The 12,005-nt window shown below is 58.7% G+C and overlaps 1 protein-coding gene across 3 annotated transcripts in view; it reads left to right on the top strand.

The window, feature by feature from the left end:
* SMG6 (SMG6 nonsense mediated mRNA decay factor) overlaps positions 1–12,005 on the top strand; it is a 90,720-nt gene that overhangs the window by 70,466 nt on the left and 8,249 nt on the right. For 2 of the 3 annotated variants that reach the window (XM_085240508.1, XM_085240510.1), the window contains 2 exons: positions 4,443–4,619; positions 6,517–6,666. In XM_085240508.1, coding sequence (XP_085096634.1) covers positions 4,443–4,619; positions 6,517–6,666 — 327 coding nt within the window. The remainder of the gene's footprint in view (positions 1–4,442; positions 4,620–6,516; positions 6,667–12,005) is intronic. The other variant, XM_085240509.1, reaches the window with a different exon arrangement.

Raw genomic sequence — 12,005 nt, 5'->3', positions numbered from 1 at the left:
TCCCGTAGTGTGGGATCTTGGTCTGGGGGCAGATGTACAGGGCTTGATGTTGTCCCTGCTTGGTGTTTTCACCTGCCTGGTGGAAAGCTGTGATTTTGCAGTTCTTCTGTGCTCAAAGACCCCAAAGAGCAGGAATGCCCCAGGTGCTCCCCCCAGCCGGGGGAGTTCCCAGCACCATGCAAAGCAGTGTGTGGCAGTGTGGCACTGGAGCACTTGGCTATAGGAGGAGATGTGAGCGTTTTCCCCCATGGAAATCCCTGCAGGCTTTTCCCAGAGGCGTCATGCTAACAAGTGAGCACATCATGGCATCTTCCAAACATCAGCAAAAGCCGAAGGCTTTGAACCCATTGGAAACTTTCTTCTCCAGGGCTATGGAGCTTTGACTTTTCCAGCAGGAATTGTTGTAGTCACAAGGGATTCTGCGGTACCCTTGGGTGCATTTTGGGATGCACACCTTTCCCCAACCCCATCGCAAGGTGTGACCTAGGAGGGGAAGGAGCTGGCTGTGTTTGGGGTCTGCAGGAGCCATGTGTAGGGCACTGCCAGGCTGTGCCACGGCACGAAGGGTTTGAGGGTGCAGAAGACCTGCAGTGGTGTGGGTTCTCCATTTGGATTTTTCATTTTCTCTCGGCCTAGATGAGTGAAAACTCCGTCTGTATTCCTGCCCCACGGCCACTAGGTGCCAGCCAGGGAGGGTGAACTGGCCCTGGCAGCTCTGGATGCTCCTGGTGGGCATGCCCCATGTTCCTGACCTTTGCAGAGGGGCTGTTGGGAGCACGTGTGCTCCCAGCCTGTCTGCAGGGTCAGCTGAAATCAGCCGAGAGCAGCTGTGGCTGAAAGCCCTCAGCTGCAGAAACCAGGGTGCAACCCAGCTGTGAGCGTTGCTCCGGGCTGTGAGGGTGCTTCAGTCCTACCCAGGTGGTCAAACCCCTGTGACCTGAGTGTGGGGCCACATCCTGGCAGCAGAGGCAGAGCTGGGGTACAACAGGGTTACACCCAGCACAGCTTTTGTGCAAACCCATAGGAGGTGGTGCAAAGCCACCGTTTCTCTTTGCTTTCCTGCTGCTTGCTGTGCTGCCTGCATGCTCCAAGCTGGTCCTATGGGGTACCGGGAGGCATTCAGCCCTGTGATGCTCGGGGGGTTTGTGTGGATGTTTCACCTGGTTTGTTATACGTTGCATGGTTTGGGTTGCTTGGGGCTCACTTGGTTTGGACATAGATCATCCACTTCACACTAACTAAGCTGTGCTTAAGTCAGTGTGGCAAAATTCGGCACTATCCCCATGCTGGATCACAGGTTTGGCTCTGTCCTCCTGGTCCCGACCCATTCCAGTCTCTGAATGTGGGACCTCTCTGTGCTGTGACTCAGCCTTCTCCTGTCCTTTTCTCCTTCAGACTCCTGCTGCTGGGACATGCTGGTGTCTCCCCTTCTCCCCTTTGTACTCAGGAATGCTGAGTGGCAGCGGCAGCTCTGAGCAAACCCTCTGCAGCACCACTGCTTCCTGTGCATGCCGAGTCCAGGCTTTCACCAAGCAAAGCTCAGCACCCCACAGTGAGCACACGGTGGGAGCAGCCCTCCACGTCCCAGTCCTTGCGGTCCCCAAGCAGCTGGCCCAGCTGCCACAGCTCCTCAGGCTAAATGCAGCTGAAGGAGCTGCATTCCTGCTTCACAGTTATTTGCTCTTTAGGACGCTGCGTAAAATTAACAAGTTGTAAAAGCCAATTGAAGGCAGCGATTCGCCTGGCTGCAGGGAGATGCTGAGCTTCTGACCCCCAGCAGGAACGGGGCTGCTCCGTGGCACCCCAGGTGCACGTGTTCCCCCAGACCCAGTCCTCCAGGAGACTCCGATCTCAGCTTCACCTGGAGGCACCACGAGCACAGGGTCCTGAGAGGACTCAAACACAGCAGCCTGGTGTGTCTGTACGGGCAGCGAGCGTGTTAATGTGCGTCCTGCTGCGTCCTGCCCAATGATCGGGGACGTTAACGGGTGAGCCAGGAGCTGGCAGCACTAACGAGCCGTCTCGGCGTGCCACCAGCCTGCGGTTAGCGTGTCTGATCTGGGGTCAGATTAGAAACCTCGCACCTCCAGGCACAGCCGGGTGACACAGCCGGGTGACACAGCGCTGGCACCCAGCACCACCGCAGCCCCAGGTCCCACGCGGCCCCGAGAGGCACCGCAGAGGAACCGACCCGGGTCACGTCGGAGGGCACCGGCCCACTTCAGCAGTTCTCGGTTTCGGTTTTCCTTTGAGAGCTGCTGTGTGCGTGTCAGCCCTATTTTAATACCCGGCGGCGACACGGAGCCAGGCTTTCGGTTCCTGCTGGCTGGCTGCTCGCTCGCAGGGGGAAGGGTGCATGGGGCCGAGGTGTCACGGCAGCATCACCAAATGCATCAGCGCCGTTCCATTTCAGATTCAGCTCTGGGAGAGCGCGCACAGCTCCTGGTGGCTCTGCTGAGCTCTCCCTTAAGCTAGCGCGGAGCTAACGCTGTGCACCCCATGACTATCCCCGTGGTTCTGGGAACGTGGCACTCACGTTTCTACACCGAAACGGGAAGTTTGGTGGCATGTCACGCTCTGCCATTGGCTGCCACTGGTGGGTCACTCCTTTCCCAGCACCCCAGCCTGGCTCCAGGCAGGCAGCCCCGGGGCTCTGGCACGGTCCCGGCACACACGTGATGGAGATGTGTGGAGCGTTCGCTCGGTGCCTGTTTTTCGTTCATGTGGGCTGGAAAAATGTGTTCATGAGACAAGTTGCTGTGGCATTATGTCATGGGCCTTCGGTTGGGCTCTTTGCTCCCTTAGCAGATGATCTGAATTGGAGCATCGGGCTGCACCGGCTTGGCAGGACATTGGGAGCTTACGTGAAAACCTCATGGGTCGTAAGCTAAGTGCAATTATTTTATTTCGGGAGCAATCGACCTCTCCTGCATCCCTTTCCCTGCTGCTGCTGTACGCCCTACGGTGCACAAATGCTCACAGGTGGGTCCCTGTGGCCGTACCCATGTGGGCAGGGATGATCCCAGCACCTTTGACATGAGGGAACTGCAGTCACCAGAGCTGGAAAACCCCAGGCTGGAGCTGCCCTGGCTGAGTCAGGCCGCTCCCTGCGTGCTGTTACCATCCGGCTGAGGGTGAACCTGGCCATGAGGTTTCCACCACTTCCCCTGGGGCCGCTGCAGCCAGCAGCTTTCACAGGGGGTGTTTCCCATGACAACCATTCTTTTCTCTTCCCTTTGGATTTTCCCCGTGGCAGAACCATTCCTACAGGAGTGCCAGGAGGATGGAAAAGTTCCTTTTGTGACATTCGCTGGGCTCACTCCAGGCTGGACGCAGCACAGAGGGGACAGTCCCATTCCCACCTCACCTTGTCCTATAGGGCACCCTTTTTAGGGGCAGGCATGGGGCAGCTCCAAGCACTCTGCTGCCTGCTCCAAAGGTGCCTTGTGTGGGCAGTAACCGGGGTGGGAGGTTGCAGGTCAGAGCAGGGTCAGGTCTTTGACACGCACGGCAGCGACGCGGTGGTTAAAATTAGCTCGTGGAGAGGAAACTGGCAGCATTGTGGAAGAGCAGAAGTTTCCTCTCACGGCAGCATGGTGCTGCGCTGCAGGACACTGCCAGCCCCTGCCTGTCCCCATCCCTGTCCCCGTCCCCACCCAGCATGGGGTGACCCGGGGTTGGCAGTGCCCTGCTGGGTGTCCCAAGGATGGGGTCTGCTCCACCTAGGAGTCAGTGGGGATGCTGGGGATGGGGTCTGGAGCCTGCTTTGCCCTGGGTGGGAACTGCAGCAGAAGGTTCTCAGGCATGAATGTGAATTTTGCAGAGTGGGTGACACTTCCAGGCTCCGTTTGCTTCCCCATGGCTGACTGCAGGCAGCAGGAAGCACCGGAGGAGCAGACTGCAGGTGTGGAGCCCCACGGCGATGGGGGATGAGGAGGGTCATGGTGGAGGCACAGGCAAAGGCCACGGAGGCACCGTGCTCCTGTGCTCTGGAAACTCCATTTGAGAGCCTCATAAATGGATAATTACCTGAGCTATTGAGTTTCCTTCTGGCCAGATCCATCCCAGCCTCCCTGACAAGGGCTCGCCTAACGGCCTGTGGGGCCAGCCTGCAGGATGGGGTCGGGATGGAGCTGGTGTTCATGCCCCTGCCCGCCTGCCCCACACCTGCATCCCTCTCTCCTGCTTTCAGCTAGGGGGGTGCTGGCATTTGAGCAAAAACAGAACGGTAAGGACTGACTGCATCATTCATCCCTCCCTGGGGACGCTAGGCAAATCCCTTTCATCCCCATCTGTAAGGCAAAGGGGACCCCAAACAACTCAGTGCCCTCCATGTGCTGCAGGGCTCTCTGCCCCCGTGCTCCTCTCTGCCTGTTGCTTCCCCTTTGCACTGAATTTGTTTTCCTTTCCCTCTCCCCAACCCCCTCGCCCTCACCCCACAGGTTATTGCAGCCGACTGCAAGAGGGTCACAGTTCTGAAGTATTTCCTGGAAGCCCTTTGTGGACAAGAAGAGCCTTTGCTGGCATTCAAGGGTGGAAAATATGTGTCAGTGGCACCCGTCCCAGACGCCATGGGAAAGGAAATGGGAAGCCAAGAGGGAAAACAACTGGAAGATCAGGTACCGTGCGGGAAGAGCGCGCCTCAGCGAAGGAAGAATCACCCCAGTGGGGCCCAGCCTCTGCCTGCCCCACAGCTCCCACTATTTATAGCTGCATGTGCATTTTATGGGGAGAATCGGGGGGGGCAAATAGTGCAGGGCCCTCGAGCGTGCTTTACTCGTGCCCTTTGCTGCCAGCCCGGGCCCTGAGCCTCTGTCTTCCGTGCTGCTATGAGTTCCAGATGCTGCTTGGTACTGCGTGCAGGGGGGGCCTGGCCTGAACGCCCCTCCCAGGAGGGGAGGTGGGCGAGGGAGCGTCAGGGTTCAGCCTCAAGATCGAGTTGAGAGCCGTGGAGCTGCTTGCAGCAGAGGCCCGGGCTCCAGCCTCCAGCACACGTACAGGAAGAGCTGACATTGGCGCCCCGTCCCTCCCCTGCCTCTCACATCCTGATGTGATTAAGGAATTCAGCTCTTGTTTTTCTGCCCTTGCTTGTTCCTGTAGGCCTTGCTTCGCTCCAGGATCCATGTGTGTGTTTAAGGGCCCTGCCAGCCGCGCTGCAGGTTGACTCTTTTCTTGTGTTTCATCTTGCAGTTTGAAAGGCTGAGGAAACAGCGGTGTGGGGCAGAGCCACCCAACTCCCAGTCTCCTCCCAGTGCCGAGGGAATCGCCCGCTGCCTCCACTGGGTGGCCTGTGATGTGTGTCCCCTGTGCCCCATGAGGCTGACAGCCATGGGGACCCTCCTTGTCACTCCCAGTGAATGGCTGGGGCTGAGCAGGGCATGAATTTTAGGTGTTTTCACAAGTAAAGGGGACCCTGGAGTCCCAGACCCCTGTCCTCCTCTGGAGGCTGCTCAGGAGGTTTTCATGCTGACACTGCAGCCCACGTAACATCTGGGATCTTCAGGTCCCACCAAGGTGACAGGGGCACTGCTCTCTGTTGTAGGGCTATGCGCTCCTGTTTCTGCTCCATAACCACAGCCTCCACGTGGCTGTGGGAACCTCTCCGCGCTTTCCTTGCACAACCCTGGAGCTTCCTCCTTGGGGTCTGAGCACAAGGCAGCTCCCAGCTTGCCAGTGTGACCAGCCCTGAGCCCTGGCAAGCAGAGCCCGACCCGAAAAACCACAGCGGATCTGCACCCGACGTGCCTCACAGCATCCCCCATCCTCTGTGGTCCAGGCTGTCCCAGAGAGGGAAGTGAGCCCGAGGGCTCCCTCTTCCTCCTTCCCAGGGCTCAGAAGTCACAAGCAGAGTGGAGCGCTTGGTTCTGTGGCCAGGCATGTGCATGGCTCTGGGTGGAAGGACTGAGCGTGCAACTGAGCGGTGCTGGGATTGCCGAAATGAAGACTGCAGGTCCTTGCCCACACGTGGCAGCCTGCTCTGGGTAGCAGTGCTCTCTTGTTCTTTTTCGGGATCATCTCAAGATCTGTTGAGGTGCTCCACATGTGTCTGCCCTCAAGCAAGGCAGCAGCGTCGTGGCTGCAGGGCAGGCAGGTGGAGACCAATAGCCTCCTCTCACAGGGATGTGCCAGGCAAAGTGCTATTTCCCTAAATACCGTGCTTCCTACCTCGCAGAGCTGAAGCCTGTAAAGCATCAGTGAGTCACTCAGGGCCGTGGGAAGAGTTTTCCAACACCAGGCAGTTTGCTTATAGAACAGAGTTTTAACAGGGCTGCCCCTGCCCTGCCTCGTGTCTGGCATCTCTGCTCCATTCCATTGTGTCTCATTTTCCTGCATGTATGCCATGTATTTGTGTTGATTGCTTCTTTTAAAGGTTTAGGAATAGTCTCCCATCAGTGTGGGACAGACTGTAATGGGTGGGGATTTGTGTGCTGAGATGAGGGAGAACCACAGCCCCTGCCGCCAGCATCCCTTACAATCACTTCTGTCCTGTTTTTGTCTTTGTACATTTCCTGGAAGAAGGAAGATGATGTGAGGATTGAGGCATTTGAAGATGACTCAGAGGCTGAAGGCAGTGGAGGAGAGATGGACATCAAGGAACTCCGAGCCAAGAAGCAAGCGTTGGCCAGGAAGGTGGCAGAGCAGCAGCGTCGGCAGGACAAGATTCAGGTAGGATGGGCCCACATCCAGCTGAGGAACTGCTTTACTTTTGTACCTGGGCTGATCCTATCTCACTGTGCTGGGTGTACACAGCTTTGTTTAAGGTTTCTTGGGATGTCCCTTAGTCCCACTGCAAAACCCAGCTGCACTTTCAGAGCACAGAGCCAAACAGCATTGCTGAACCACCCCGGGGTAAGCTCTGCCCTCCCAGTGCCTGGGCTGAGCATGCTGGGCCTCCAGGAGCCCACAAGGAGCTGCACAGCGCTTCTCATGGAGTTGCTGGCGCTCCCTGCAGTGCTGACAGAGCTCCTGCTGGTGGCTGCAGTGCAGCGGGTGCCAGGCAGCAGGCTGTCCCGGGCTGGGACAGCAGCTTGGTGGCCCCAGGGCTCAGTGAGGAGGCGGCTTTCCCATGCAGCAGGGCACGGGCAGACTGGGGAGAGGGTGGGACGTGAACGGCAGAGTTCATGTGGGAGCCAACAGCGGGAAAAACAGCCTGCGGATGGCTGCCGCGGCCAGAGTGCTGCTTGCGAAGCGTTGCCATCGTTATGGGGACAAACAGACGGGATACAGGTGATGCTGTGCTGGCCCTGGCCTAATCTTAGCACATCTCCCAGTGGGAGCCTGTGAAGCGAGCTGGGGAGCAGCTGCCCAGCAGTGCCTTCTGTTGCTTTAAGAGAGAGCTGACATGCACGCTGCTGGCCGCCTCGCCGCTCGCAGCCCCTCTTCCTTCAGCCTCGTGGCCCAGATGAGGATTTCTCAGCAGAGGAAAATTCTCCCTGGCTCCCCTCCCCCTCACCTCCGCCCTCTCTAATGCCCAGGGCCCTTCACTTCCATAATTCTTCATTTTCCAGCCTTGAACGTAAGCCAGACACATCTGTCTGGCCATATGCGTGAACTCTGCAGTGTGTGCCGAGGTGGTTGTAAAACAGGGCTGCTGAAGGCCCTACTGGGAGAGCGCACACATGTGTACCCTCCGGCTATTGGCGCCGGGCCCAGAACCACTGCGCTTCACTTTTCCAAACCCACCCCAACCTTTTCAGATTTTGCCTTTTTTTTTTTTTTTCCCCCCTTTTTTTTCATCTTCTTCTTTTTTTTTTTTTTTTTTTTTTTTTTAATTTGCATTTGAATTTCGAGAAATTCTTATCAAGGCAAAGGTATAAATTGTGCCGGGAGGGAGGGGCCGCCCCCGCAAGCGAGTCCATTATTGTTGGCAGGTACCTGGGTCACATTAATACAATAAGGAAGAAAGCAGCAGCGAATGAGTGAGAGATTGGAGAGATGGGCTGTAAATTAAAGCGGCCTGAAGCCTTCCAGCCTCCCAGGGTTGTTAAGCGGGAGGTGTAAGTAAATTCCCCACTTCCCACCGCCTTGTACAGACACAGCAAACAGGAACTGCACATGTTCGGGGAGGGCAGTGCATGCAGATCCCGGCCCAGCTGCGCCGGGGCCCCCGGGATGGCCGCTGCCCCTTCTGCGGGGAACGTGGGGGCTGCCTGATGTGTCAGGGGCTTTTCTCCCCGGCCCACTCCTCCCTTCCTCCTGAGCCTCCTCTCGCAGGCAGAGAGAGGTCAACACGAGGGTGTGGGCAGCTTCGGGGGCTGCACAGCTGAGAGCTGAGGTGCAGTCGGAGCCTGGGTGGAGGAGAAAAGTCCTTGGGGGCTTTGCTAAAGTCAGCCAGGCCACGGCTGGCTGGGAACAGCCCGCAGCAGAACATGTGTGCGGCCCAGAGCTGGGATGGGGAGGCCAGGCTGAAGCCAACCCTGCACCGCACCCCTCGGATCTCCCTGCCTTGACCTGTGGGTCTCTGGTTTTCTTGCGGGATTTGTGCTTCCTGGGACCTGCTGCCTTCTAGGTTTCATCCTGTAGCTCTTGCTCTTCTCTGGGATTCTCGCACTGGCTGCTCTCCAGTTCCCCCTTTCATTACTCAGGGGATGAGCTGCAGTCCCATGTATTCACTGGAGTCCAGCAGATGCAGCTCCTGTGTTAGCACAGCCATGACCCTCAGCTCTCTGTGCTCATCTGTGTGCACTGATGGGGTCACGGCCCAGAGAGCCCAGGCACCCCAGAGCCTCCTGCAGAGCCTGGTAGTGCAGGTTTCAGGGAGAAGCCTCCATCTTTTGGCTACTCGTTCTCTTCCTGGGTGTTTTGATACCTCTGAGGTTTCCCACTGACATCCCTGTGCCATCCCTTGGCAGGGTTTGGTGTGCCCATAGGGAGCGTGGTGTGTTGGCCTCATCTGCACCCTGCAGAGCTGTGCTTCTTTCCACCTTCTCTCTGATGGGTTTTTGGCCACTGCCTTCTTCCCTTCACTGTGCTCACCTCCTCTTGCTGCCCACCTGAGCCACCAGTATGGAACATCTACCCACTGCTTGTCCCAGACTCTGTGCTGGCCAGGCAGCCCTACTTGTCCTTCTTGTGGCTCCAAAACACTGACATTACTGTGGTCATTGCTGCAGATTGAGGCTTTATTGTGTTTCTCTCACTGCTCTGGCTTGACTTGCTCAAGCTGGTGGGGAAGCATGGGTCCAGGCAGAGTGAATAGTAAATAGGGGTGGCCCTTGGGGCCAGCAGAGAGAGCTCAGCTCCAGAACATCACACTGAGCAGATGAGATGGGGTAGAATGGCTTTAGATCTCAGCCTTTTGCAGCCCTCTTTGCAACGGGCAGCCCTTTGCTGCCTGGCTGGGGCTTGCAGGGAGGCCGGGCAGGCAGGTGGAGCTAGGCCACGTCCTGTGCCTCCATCCACCCCCACGCTTGGCATGGCCCTCGGTCCGCGATGCTCGGTGTCCCCTGTCCTTTGTGCCTCTGCTGTGCGCTGGGAGCGGTCGAGTTTCCTGAACGGTTGAAAACATCCCACCTGAAACATAACAGGCTCTTCCTCTGGATGCTGCTATTGTTTTGCTGAGCATTACAGAAGCAGCTTAACCGGGCGGCCAATTATGACATGTCTTCCCAAAATAGCCCCGCTCCTGTCCCTTCTGAGCCCACGGAACGGCCGCCCCCTTAAGATGCAGCCGCTCCTTTGTGGCGGTGCTGTGAGTAACCCGCTAAATATAGCCGCATCCCATTCACGCTCTGCTCCTGGCGCAGGAACAATGCTGCGGTGCACACGCGCTGACACGCACCTGCCTGGGATCGGGTGCCTGCCGGCTGCGGAAGACGCACACCCACCCACGGCGGCTCCGCCACGGCGGCGGCCCCGGCTTGCTACCAGGCACGGGGCACGTTCACTCCTGAGGAAGACGCTGCTGCGGACGAACGTTGGGAGGAGGAAACCTTTGGAGCGAGATGCGAAGGAGGCATTGTTTTCAGCTCCTGGAAAATTCACCTCTTGTCCCCTCCGAGTGCACGGGGACCCAGCGGGCAGCAGCGCCCGGTTGTCCCGCTGCAGATGGAGGCTCGGGCAGCAGAGGCGGTGGCACGGTGGTGACAGCCGTGGCACGGCGGTGTCAACCCAGGTGACCCATCCCACACCCAGCCCTACGGGGCTGCGTCTCCTGGTCTGTCTGGCAGCCTGGCATTGCTCAGGCGTCCAGCGCAAAGCCCGTGCTGTGTTCCCAGCGGACATCTCTCCGCTGTGGCATCGCAGGAAATGCGGCCTCGCGGTTTGTGCATGGTGAGGAACGGTCCCCTTCTCGAACTTGAATCCCTCGGCCAGGCAGCCGGCTTCCGGGGAATCCCCCAGGTGATTCCAGCTGATGGATGAGTTGGGAATTTGGGACTGTGCGAACGGGAGTGTGTGATCTCAGTGCTGCCACCAGCTGGGGCAGCCGGGGGAGCCACCTCCGGCTCCTGCCGAGCTCCTGGGAGAAGTCCCGGCCCAGGGAACCGCAGCCGGGTTAGGGGCTGTGGGTGGACGTGATTCGGTGCCTGCAATGGGAGGAGAAAGGAAAGCTGGGTAGTGCCGAGAAGAGCAGCGGGCTGCTGCTCCCGTGGGTGCCTTGCTGCGTGCCAGCCCCGCAGCGTCCCTTCGCCACGGAGCCGTGCAGGGAGCCAAACCCCAATAAGGACCGAATCCGTCTGTCTTACAGCACTCAAAATAGGGTTGCACCGAGGGTCTCCCACCCCCGCACAGCCCCACATCCTCTCCCAGCATGGAGGAAACTGAGGCACAGCGGGATGGGCGGCTCAATCACTGCCACGACACAGCATCCAGCACCCCGAGCCCCATCCCCGTGCTGTGGGGCAGCGGCCGTGCCCAGCAACCAGCAGAAGGGTTAACGCCGCGCTCGCTCCCCGTCCCGTCCCGCACATGGGCTCCCTTTCATCTCTGGCCGGGGGCCAGCCGGAGTCTGCATGAATCACAGGCCACTCCCCTCCCCCCCAAGCCCCTTGGCCAGAGGCTTCTGCAGCCTTTTACTCACACAAACAAAAATAAATCTCGCTGCCGGCCTCTGAACTCTGCAAAGGCGAGTTTCCCTCTGGCTCCCCGAGCGGCCCGGAGCTGTGCGAGGGGACTTGGCACGCTCCCTGCCGACCTCGCTCTTTCACTCCCGGCGCATCCTGTGTCCTTCTCTCACCGGGCGGCCCGAGGAGCGGAATGGGACGTGACGGCCGGCACAGGCGTCGCTCACAGCTGCCAGGAATCAGCCGGGTACGGCCTGCGAACGCCGACGGGGACGGTGCCACACACGAGGGGCCCAGTGCCGGTGTCGCCTGCGCGGTCAGCCCGGATGGGGAGCATGCAGGGCTGGCCCCCCTTTGGTCTTTGGGATGGTCGTTGCCTGCTGCGGGGTGAGGTTTTGCTCTGGCTTTCTGTCACTTTGGGTCTCTGCGTTGGGTTCTTCTCCGTCGCCTCGTGGCAGTGCCTGGTTCTGCACTGGGCGCTTCTCCATCCCGCCGTGACAGGGCCTGGTGCATCTCCCCACTCCGCTCCCAAACGTTGGGGAGGAGCCCCACCAAACGCCACTGAAACTCTTCTTGCAGCTCCATGGTTGTTGCCATCAATTTTGTCCCCATACCACGCTGTCGTCCCCTCGCCGGTCAAACTGTGTCACCCAGGACAGCAAACCCCTCCTGACTTAGTGTTGCCCCAGCTTTCCCCAGGTTGGGCAAAGGCATGAGCAGAGGCAGCACCCAGCACGGGGCTGTGATGGTGGCCCTGTACCAGGATGCTGGTGCCACCATAGCTGCCCCTCAGTTCCCTTCTGAGCCCATGGGTGGGAGGCACGCGGGGAAGGCTTTGGTTGCTGCCTTGTGGGAGGTGGCAGCATCAAGGCGTCTTGATTTAAAGCCAGATGACAACACTTGCAAATGGATTTAAAACCACTTATTTCCACGGCCACTGCTGGCCTGTGCAGCTCAGTGTTCCAGTGCGCCTCTGAGATTTTGGCATGACATATAGAAGGG

The sequence above is a fragment of the Meleagris gallopavo genome, chromosome 21, assembly GCF_905368555.1.
Source record: "Meleagris gallopavo chromosome 21, MGAL_WU_HG_1.1, whole genome shotgun sequence".
Taxonomy (NCBI): domain Eukaryota; kingdom Metazoa; phylum Chordata; class Aves; order Galliformes; family Phasianidae; genus Meleagris; species Meleagris gallopavo.
This window is presented reverse-complemented; position numbering and strand designations above follow the sequence as displayed.